The sequence below is a fragment of the Salmo salar genome, chromosome ssa16, assembly GCF_905237065.1.
Source record: "Salmo salar chromosome ssa16, Ssal_v3.1, whole genome shotgun sequence".
Taxonomy (NCBI): Eukaryota; Metazoa; Chordata; class Actinopteri; order Salmoniformes; family Salmonidae; genus Salmo; species Salmo salar.
Genome location: NC_059457.1, coordinates 77,115,968 through 77,126,885, shown reverse-complemented (window position 1 = coordinate 77,126,885; position 10,918 = coordinate 77,115,968). Strand labels below are relative to the sequence as shown.

At 43.6% G+C, this 10,918-nt stretch overlaps 1 protein-coding gene across 1 annotated transcript; it reads right to left on the bottom strand.

The window, feature by feature from the left end:
• Positions 1-8,702: 8,702 nt before the first annotated feature.
• On the bottom strand, positions 8,703-10,437 carry LOC106591667 (nuclear receptor subfamily 0 group B member 1). Its single transcript, XM_014182892.2, has 2 exons — positions 9,714-10,437; positions 8,703-9,101 (listed from the first exon to the last, which is right to left on the bottom strand). The coding sequence occupies exons 1-2, from the start codon at positions 10,264-10,266 to the stop codon at positions 8,860-8,862; spliced, it is 795 nt and encodes a 264-aa protein (XP_014038367.1). The 5' UTR covers positions 10,267-10,437; the 3' UTR covers positions 8,703-8,859.
• Positions 10,438-10,918: the final 481 nt, after the last annotated feature.

Here is a 10,918-nt window from a genome sequence, read left to right as displayed (position 1 = left end):
TGTGAGGTGTATAATTTTGTTTCAAAGTAGATTTGTTACCAAGACAACCAAGAATCACTCTGTGTCACCCTGATCTAGCCCACTGCAGTAGAATACACTATATATACAAAAGTATGTGGACATCCCTTCAAATTAGTGGATTTGGCTATTTCAGCCACACCCGTTACTGAGAGGTGTATAAAATTGAGCACACACCCATGCAATCTCCATTGACAAACATTGGCAGTAGAATGGTCTTACTAAAGAGCTCAGTGACTTTCAACATGGCACCGTCATAGGATGCCCTTCTAGAGCTGCCCCGGTCAACTGCTGTTATTGTGAAGTGGAAACATCTAGGAGCAACAACGGCAAAAATGCCTCTGGAAGCAACATCAGCATAAGAACTGTTCGCCGAGCAGCCACACACAAGCCTAAGATCACCATGCACAATGCCAAGCATTGGCTGGAGTGGTGTAAAGCTCGCCGCCATTGGCCTCTGGAGCAGTGGACAAGTGTTCTCTGGAGTGATGAATCATGCTTCACCGTCTGGCAGTCCGACGGACAAATCTGGGTTTGGCAGATGCCAGGAGAATGCTACCTGCCCCAATGCATAGTGCCAACTGTAAAGTTTGGTGGAGGAGGAATAATGGTCTGGTACTGTTTTTCATGGTTCGGGCTATGCCCCTTAGTTCCAGTGAAGGAAAATCTTAACGCTACAGCATACAATGACATTCTACACAATTCTATGCTTCCAACTTAATGGCAACAGTTTGGGGAAGGCCCTTTCCTGTTTCAGCATGACAATGCCCCTTTGCACAAAGTGAGGTCCATAAAGAAATGGTTTGTCGAGATCGGTGTGGAAGAACTTGACTGGCCTGCACAGAGCCCTGACCTCAACCCCATCGAACACCTTTGGGATGAATTGGAACGACGACTGCGAGCCAGGCCTAATCGCCCAACATCAGTGCCCGACCTCACTAATGCTCTTGTGGCTGACTGGAAGTCCCCGCAGCAATGTTCCAACATCTAGTGTTAAGCCTTCCCAGAAGAGTAGAGGCTGTTATAGCAGCAAAGGGGGGACCAGCTCCATATTAATGCCCATGATTTTGGAATGAGATGTTCGACGGGCAGGCGTCCACATACTTTTGGTCATGTAGTGTACATGTTTCACATTGCAATGCATGTTCATATAGAGTAAATGTATTTCACAATGCAACGCTCACATTACTTTTGATATGATTTTCTTCTCTTTTGTTAGAAAAGATTTGACTACTTAATCCAACTGCTCTTAATTGATGATCACTTAAACGTTTGGTAAACCTATAGATTTAACATGTCAACTCGTTTGTCTACAACAGATTCTGAGAACTACGGTACATAATGAAAATGTCTGTAAAGTAGAAACATAAAACGTATGATACTGTATGTACTACTATGATGATTACTACTATGATTTAAAATATGATATTGACAAGATCAGAAATGTACAGTATGTAATAAATATCATCAAAGTTGTTTGGTCGCATACGCAGATTAACAGACGTTACAGCAGGTGCAGTGAAATTACCCTGTTTCTCGCTCCTACAGTGCAGTAAATCAATATCAATACAATACAGTACCAGTACGGAAATAATCCAGAAAGTCCAAAACAAAAAAGGAAATCCATCCCCTATACAGTAAACATGTATCCAAAATAAAGTTGCTGGGGGGAGGGCTCTTATGAACTGAGCGACATATTGGACCACTACAATACTGTAAAATACAGTACACGATTACAATACGAGAAAGATGTACGGCTGTCATCCCCATGAGCGTGCCACCCTCCTTCAGGCCATCGATGTGGCATGCAATGATTTCAATGCAGACCTACAGTACCACCAAAAAGTTTGGACACACCTACTCATTCCAGGGTTTTTCTTTATTTTTAATATTTGCTACATTGTAGAATAATACTGAAGACATAAAAACTATGAAATAACACATATGGAATCATGTAGTAACCAAAAAAGTGTTTAAAAAATCTAAAGCCTTTGTGTTGACAGCTTTGCAGGCTCTTGGCATTCTCTCAATCAGCTTCAAATTAATTTCAATTAACAGGTGCGCCTTGCTATTTTGTGGAATTTCTTTCCTTCTTAATGCGTTTGAGCCAATCAGTTGTGTTGTGACAAAGTAGGGATGGTATACAGAGGATAGCCCTATTTGGTAAAAGACCAAGTCCATACTATAGCAAGAACAGCTCAAATAAGCAAAGAGAAACGACAGTCCATCATTACTTTAAAACATGAAGGTCAGTCAATCTGTAAAATTTCAAGAACTTCAAGTGCAGTTTCAAAAACCATCAAGCGCTATGATGAAACTGACTCTCATGAGGAGCGCCACAGGAAAGGAAGATCCAGTTACCTCTGCTGCAGAGGATAAGTTTATTAGAGTTACCAGCCTCAGAAATGGTGTCCCAAATAAATGCTTCACAGAGTTCCAGTAACAGACACATCTCAGGAGAAGACATACTTTTGGTTTTATGAATGTATTGCCACCGGAGCCCGCCGGTGTAACTGCTTACTGACTGTACACTGTGACGTTACTGCATGATTGTAGCGGGTTTACTAACACATTAGTTCTATTAGCTATGTTGACTAGGATGTTACTTTAGCTAATATGGGGACAACGATGAAGGGTGTCTGTAGCAGGTTATGATATGGTTTGGCTTGGAAAGGTTTTTTAACCTGGTCACATTCAGCTAATGTGTTGTTCATTGAAGTCCACAAACAAAGTGAAATGTGAGAGGAGGAGAGTGGATAGAGGCTACAATGAACACAACGTGGCTGCTATGATCAGTGGTGTATTCATTCCTCTCATTCTGTTGAAAAATGTTTCTTAAACAAAGGCAAACGAAACAGGGATAAAAATACCTCAATTTATCCAATTTAAACTCTCCTTTGCAACTGTTGGACGAATGATTACACCCTATATCAGCTAGATGCAGACAAGAGTGTGCAAAGCGGTATTGAATGTGTCACTGTCTGTCATCTCCAATTTTTCTCTCGACCTGTGTGCACCTACGTTGTAAACTTTTATTCATAGGCTAGGTTGTAGCAACCGCATGATGGGTATAGGGACAATTAGAGTATCATGTAGTAGCCTAAACCTATCAATGTTACATTGAACTGGGTGAATGGAATATGAATGACAGTCATCCAACATGCTGTAATAGACATAAGGCCATGCTCATGAACAAAATAATCTGTCCTCCCTCGTCATAAACGTCACCGACCACCACTGGTGTGTGTGTTGATTTGAAATGGCAGGTGTACTGTAGCTAGAGAAAAAGAAGAGCCAGATCAGGAACGTAGATATTCTTTGTGAAACACTGTCATCTGTTGGTCATGGCTTGAATTGTAGCCTACATGATGTTTATAGTCAGTTTCACTAGTCAGCCAAAAAAACACAACTCTTCTCTGCATAAACAAACACCTGGATTTGGCCAAGACACATGAGCAACGTGACGAATAGATCTGTCACATGTACCCTACTTGTAGATATCTCTGGGCCCCTCTCTAGCCGGCCCCTGAACAGCGGTGCATGGCCTACTACAGTGAATGAGGTCACTCTGATCGATAGTTTTAGGGGCAAAACCTAAATCCAGATGGATTACCACTGTCTGCACCACTGTCACAGGAGGCTGCTGAGGGGAGGACGGCTCATAATAATGTCTGGAAAGGAGGGAATGGAATGGAATCAACCATGTGTTTATGTCTAATACCATTCCATTGACTTCATTCCAGACGTTAATATGAGCCGTCCTCCCCTCAGCAGCCTCCACTGAACTGTCACCAAGACAACTTTTCTAGTTGTAAACAAATGTATTTTTATAAACCCCAAGCCTTAGTAATTTGAGCACACTGAAAGCTTGAGCATGGGTTGTGAGTGTGGGTTGCCAAGGCAAAATGGCTGCCGCTGTGAGAGTGAAAAAAGGTATATATTATTTTAAGTAGCTGCTGCCCTCTCTGGCTATGAACTCATTATACCGATGGCCTCCATCGGGCTGAAAGACAGCTCTCCCCAGCTCTCTCCCATGTCCCCCTCAGATGATGACATCGCACAGCAGCAGCAGCAGCAGCAGCAGCTTACAGTCAGCCACACACACACACACACACACACACACACACACACACACACACACACACACACACACACACACACACACAGAGACACACTGCAGCGGCACACGGAGCGCTGTGACAGCTGTGTTTTTACTAGCCTGCAGAGTAATAATTAACTTGTTATCATCTTTGGCAATTAAGAGCTTAATTGTAAAGAAAGCAGAGAGGTTGTGGAGGGAGGGAGGGAGGGAGGGAGGGAGGGAGGGAGGGAGGGAGGGAGGGAGAGGGAGGGAGAGGCAGGGAGTTACAGTTGGTACAGAAAAAACCCTGGGAAATAAACCAAGGGGCGTCTCATGCCACTCATCCTCTGTAGAGATGACTGATGAAGTGGTTTGTTCGAACTTCCTCTCAACGTAACACACACACACACACGCCCCCTCTATTAGCATAAATCCTACACCAGAAATCCTACACACCCTCTCCTCCTCCTCAGCCCAACTTAATTCCCAACGAGAGAAGTCTCAGTACACCTGGGGCCGGAGGAAGGGAACGGAAAACAGTTGGGCACCAGCTTGATGACACAAATGAAATGAAGCGTAAAGCAGCGGAATCCTGTCTGAATAGAGGTGCATGTATTTAACTGTCAGAACATAGAGGCAGCAGACCTCTGCCAGGGTGAATGACTATATTAGTCACTGGGCCTGTTAATAATGGATACCCTGAGATTATCCTGTTTCATACAACTTTCAGAGGGAGGGAGGGAGGGAGGGAGGGAGGGAGGGAGGGAGGGAGGGAGGGAGGGAGGGAGGGAGGGAGGGAGGGAGGGAGGGAGGGAGGGAGGGAGGGAGGGAGGGGCTGCCCGGTGCGGTGCCTCTCCAAAGGGGGAGGAAATATGAAAGAAAGAGCTTAAAACGAATTAGGAAACATTTGAGCGGAATACACATGGTTAGGCAACAATGCAATTATTGGATCAATAAACCAGTGGGTTAAGCCTGTAGCACCTCCTTATAAGAAACACAATGTAAGGAAATGTGCCACTCCTACACAGGTAATACACAAGTCGGCCTCTATTAAATAACAGCAATTTTGCCACTCCTGCACCAATTGGCTGAGTTATTGGCTGAATTATCTCTGTGCTATTCCAAAAGAAGCAATAAACAGCATGGTTTTATATCTATCTTCTCTCAGATAGATCATCCAATGAGGAAATCAATTAGCTTAGCAGATGCTGCGTTTAGGGTTGAAATGTTGCTAATGTATTATTCATGATCCATTCCTACAGATGGAGGTTTATTGGATGAATCCCTCTCATATTCATTAAACAGATTCAAAGCCATTTGAGTTTTTCTTCCCAACAGTAGCATAGTATCGCTGCTCTTGCTCTTTCCCGGTGTAGTTCATAGTTGCCAGTTAGCATTAACACAGTGATGCTGTTTCACCGGGCGTCACACAGAAAAGGACCCACATCCCACCTCTGGCACCAACTGACGAGGCCCAGCAAGGAGAAAATGTGATCTCTTCTTCTCATTATGTTCTCCATGACAAGACACAGCGATGGGGGAGACAGGGGTATTATACAGTAACTAGGGCAGAGCTGATACCACGGTTTAGGTTGTCACATTAGGAGAAAGTGAAGAGGAGATGAGAAGTCTATGGGGGAACTGAACTCTAGGGAGCAGATTAATTAGAGAAGGCACGCAGAGAGAAGCTGTGCGCTGTAGAGACAGAGAGAGAAGGGTCTGTGATGCCCTGGAAGAGGCCTGCTGTACTGACAGCCTGGCTCCTTGGGATCAATCCATCATGATCTCCAGCCTCATTTGAAATGGGATGGGATCACTTAGGGATGCCATGTGTCAAACACTGACTTAAACTACAGCGCAAAGTGAGATATGTATCTCTTTGGGGGACTGAGATGTCAAAGTGCCAGCATAGGTGGTTCTGAGACATGCAGAGCTCTGCTGGAGGGATTCAGAGCAGGGTTCAGAGCTGGGTTCAGAGTTGGGTTCTGAGTTGGGTTCTGAGTTGGGTTCTGAGTTGGGTTCAGAGTTGGGTTCAGAGTTGGGTTCTGAGTTGGGTTCTGAGTTGGGTTCAGAGTTGGGTTCTGAGTTGGGTTCTGAGTTGGGTTCAGAGTTGGGTTCTGAGTTGGGTTCAGAGCTGGGTTCAGAGTTGGGTTCTGAGTTGGGTTCTGAGTTGGGTTCAGAGTTGGGTTCTGAGTTGGGTTCTGAGTTGGGTTCAGAGTTGGGTTCTGAGTTGGGTTCTGAGTTGGGTTCTGAGTTGGGTTCAGAGTTGGGTTCTGAGTTGGGTTCTGAGTTGGGTTCTGAGTTGGGTTCAGAGTTGGGTTCTGAGTTGGGTTCAGAGCTGGGTTCAGAGTTGGGTTCTGAGTTGGGTTCTGAGTTGGGTTCAGAGTTGGGTTCTGAGTTGGGTTCTGAGTTGGGTTCAGAGTTGGGTTCAGAGTTGGGTTCTGAGTTGGGTTCTGAGTTGGGTTCTGAGCTGGGTTCTGAGCTGGAGGTCAGATGGGTGGTGTAGAAATAAGGCAGCTCCCGGATTCATTTCTCGGGGTCTCAACTTACTGTTGAGAGTTAGAATAGTAGAAAACACAAGGTACAATTTCAATATTTGGTTGTGTATCAGCAGTTTCTCTCTTGTAATGTCAGTCACTTGACAGTCACTCAATTAGTCCACGTCAGCTAACATTTCAGTAGTTTAGAGGCCAGCTATCTAAACTTGTTATCATGGTCGAATTACTGTCCGGGGGCCCACCATTTATTTTGTTAGTCAGTCTCACTCAGGTATCATATTAAAAACTGAAAACATTTCTCTCCGCCCCATGGCAAAATGAATAGAATTGCAGCAAACCTGCTTTAAAACTGCAACATTTTCTGTATAACCCATGGCAAAATGGATGGTAATGTATGGATGTGGCTACGCCGTTCAAAGTTTTTGTGGCCCCCACCCCATGTCCACATCGCAGTGCAACCAGAACCCTCAACCACAACCCTAACCCTAGCCTCAATCACAACCCTAACCCTACCTTCATGTTGACATCCCAGTTTAAACCCTAACCCTAGCCTCAACCACAACCCTAACCCTACCTTCATGTTGACATCTCAGTTTAAACCCTAACCCTAGCCTCAACCACAACCCTAACCCTAGCCTCAACCACAACCCTAACCCTACCTTCATGTTGACATCTCAGTTTAAACCCTAACCCTAGCCTCAACCACAACCCTAACCCTAGCCTCAACCACAACCCTAACCCTAGCTTCATGTTGACATCCCAGTTTAAACCCTAACCCTAGCCTCAACCACAACCCTAACCCTAGTATTTCCATGGGAACATCTTCACTCATAGGGGACCTCTCTGTTTGTGGATATGTTCTTAAATATTGCATTTCAACATCCATACGCTAAGCAATTAACCTTTTCAGGACTTTTTTCAATTGTGTATGTTAAGTATTTTATCCTGTCTAAGTTAGAGTGACGTCTCTTCCCCTTCCTTCTCCTCCTCTTCCCCCTCTTTCTCATCTTCCTCTCCCCCCTCCTATAATGAACTTAGCCCACATTGATCACATTTATCATCAGGCCTCACCGCCACTGCCTGTTGCCTCCTCCCACGGCCTCCGCCCAGCGCGTCTTCACGGCAACAACTCTCAGGCCTGGCAGCCGTCCCCTCTCCTTACTGCACGACTGGAAGCCCACACGCCTCACCCCAGGTCCATGCCACTCCTGATCCCCACAGCCACCTGCCAGGTGCCTCTTCGTTCCATTGATGTGTGTGGCATGTGGTGTGGGTATCCTAACAGCCTGGTCTTATCCTGACACTGGTTGGCACCAGACACGTGTTGTGACCCACCTCACCCTCACTAGATGGTACAGCAGCCCCTCCTAACCGACCCAGTCCAATGACCTGCCCTGACATGAGACGCTACGTCATTGGTGTCTGGAGGCGTGTTGAATGAATGCATATTATTAGCAACACTGGTAGCACTACCTCTGTTTTTAACATATTCACAGTACCTCATAAAGCAGTTTACAACCTAGACAGTTCAGGACCTATGGGAGTGCTGAAAGCCTTGGGATTTAAGTAGTTGTCAATGTCTGCATGAATGGAAATGTCTTTCTCTAGACTGACTCAAATTCTCTCTTAGGTTTGTGGGTGAGCATTGCCCTCTTGAGGTGAAACACAGTAATGCATTATCACTGTCAGCATTATCTAGGTAATGTATTGTGTAACCGGTGTGAAACGGATAGCTAGTTAGTGGGGTGCGCGCTAATAGCGTTTCAATCGGTAACGTCAGTCACTCTGAGACCTTGAAGTAGTTGTTCCCCTTGCTCCGCAAGGGCCGCGACTTTTGTGGAGCGATGGGTAACGATGCTTGGTGGGAGGCAGTTGTAGATGTGTGCAGAGGGTCCCTGGTTCGGGGCGAGGGACGGAAGCTATACCGTTACAATTGCAATCAAATAAGATTGAATGTATTATGTAGCTATGTCAGCATTATCCAGGTAATGCATTGCAATCAAATAAGATTGAATGTATTATGGGGCTGTTATTAGACATAACTGTAGGTTATAATTTAAAAAAGGATGATATAGGTTGATAAACTGAAATAACCACATGCAAAGTTCAGCAAACACTTTTATTTTACAAAAATAGGGTGTGTTATAGTAAAATAAATACATATGGATAGCAACCCTACAGTATACACCTGCCTGTTGTTATTCTGTTCAGCCTCCAGTCCACAGCTCTGTCTATATTCAGTCTTTAAACAGTTTATTCAGTCTATTTTCCGTAAAACATCTCGAGCAGAAGTTCATTCATGCTGACCGTGCCGATGACAGGTTTGAAGAAAAGTCCAGCAACGACGTTTGCATTGATGGACCGTAGCATGGAGAGCGCGATGAATAGTTTAGTGAACCTTGTAGCGTCTCTTCGGTGAGTGACTTGCACATATTCATTAAGGGCTTGATGCGCTTCACCCTGCAGTGCCTGAATGTAGCTTTGACACCGGAGCTCTGCAATGTCTAAGGAGAGAATAAAATGGAAGTTAAAATCAGAAACTATTAAGGTGAACTCAAACGAGTCAAAAATAGTCGCATAGTTAATAACAGCCCATTCATAAAATTATAATCATAATAATAGGCTACTAATAATAATGCTAATAATTATCAAAACAATAATAATAATAATAATAAGCTACTAATAATAATGATAATAATTATCAAAACAATAATAATAATAATAATGATTATAATAATAATAATAATAAGCTACTAATAATAATGATAATAATTATCAAAATAATAATAATAATAATAGGCTACTAATAATAATGATAATAATTATCAAAATAATAATAATAGGCTTCTAATAATAATGATAATAATTATCAAAATAATAATAATAATAATAATAATAGGCTACTAATAATAATGATAATAATTATCAAAACAATAATAATAATAATAATAATGATTATTATTATAATGATAATAATAAAAAATGATGATGATGATCATTATTATTATAAAAATAATAACAAAAACAACTATAATAATAATAATAATGATAATAATAGGCTTGCTAATAATAATAAAACTAGTAAATACACCATAAAACAATTTGTTTTAACAAACCTGGATTGAAGAGAATGGCTCCCTTTAAATATGCATATTCTTTGGTGCTGATGTCCAGTCCCCAACATTTATTCAAAAACATTTTTATTCCTTGGACATCAGTGAGAGAAACGCCCTGGCCACTGCGCCCGTGCGCGGTCTCCTGTCTTCCTTGTCCGCTGGTTAGTATGTTCTGTAACATACTGAGTTCTGGCGTCTCCATGGTCTCGAAGTCGATCAAGTCCTGCGCCATGCCCAAAACGAGCAGCTGGGCCCAGCTGTTGCGCACGAGCTGTAACTGGTCCTCCGCTGGAAGTTCCCGAAAACAAAGTACATTTTTAACAAACTTCAGCGTTTTTAAAAGCGCTGCTGACGCTGCTTTACACGTTGTCTGGGGAGAAAGGAGAACCACTTTCTTCTTAGATCCACACGAACAAGCTTGCTGTTGAGGGACCGCCAACCTCGCCCGCCCCTGTGAATGCTGATTCGGTTGGTTGTCGTTTTTCAAAATGCTGTAAAGGATGCTTCTTTGTCCCCTTTCGCCGAGGCACTGGCAGCTGTCAAAGCAAGCCATCCCGTCCTTCTCTTGATAGCTGGCAAAGACAACCCTGGCGACGTGGAAGGTGAGGTTTTATATTTTCTTCCTCCTCATTGACAACTTGTTTAGACTTTTTAAATATTCGACGACACCGCCCACCAAGTTCTTCACAGGCGCACGACTAGAGGGAGCCAGACAGCCAGTTGCCGCGCGACAGCCAGTTGCCACCAAAGTCCAAAGTGGTTTCATACAGTACAATAGCCAATTTCTGGATTATGCAAAAGACACCCTGAATTAGATTATCTAATTAATTAGGTTTTATGGTGCATTCGGAAAGTATTCACACCCCTTGATTTTTTCCAAATGTTGGTATGTTACAGCCTTAAAATTGATAACATTTTCAGGTCTCTCCAGAGATTTTCGATTGGGTTCAAGTCTGAGCTCTGGCTTGGCCACTCAAGGACATTCAGAGATTTGTCCCGAAGCCACTCCTGCGTTGTCTTGGCTGTGTGCTCCTGGTCGTTGTCCTGTTGGAAGGTGAACCTTCGTCCCAGTCTGAGGTTCTGAGTGCTCTGAAACAGGTTTTCATCAAGGATCTCTCAGTACTTGGCTCTGTTCATCTTTCCCTAAATCCCTAGTCTCCAGTCCCTGCCCCTGAAAAACATACCCACAGGATGATGCTACCACC

Coding starts and splice junctions, on each gene's coding strand:
- LOC106591667 (XM_014182892.2), bottom strand. CDS start 10,266: ATGGCTTGCTTTGACAGCTGCCAGTGCCTCGGCGAAAGGGGACAAAGA. Junction 9,102..9,713: donor AGCCATTCTCTTCAATCCAG/GTTTGTTAAAAC, acceptor TTCTCTCCTTAG/ACATTGCAGAGCTCCGGTGT.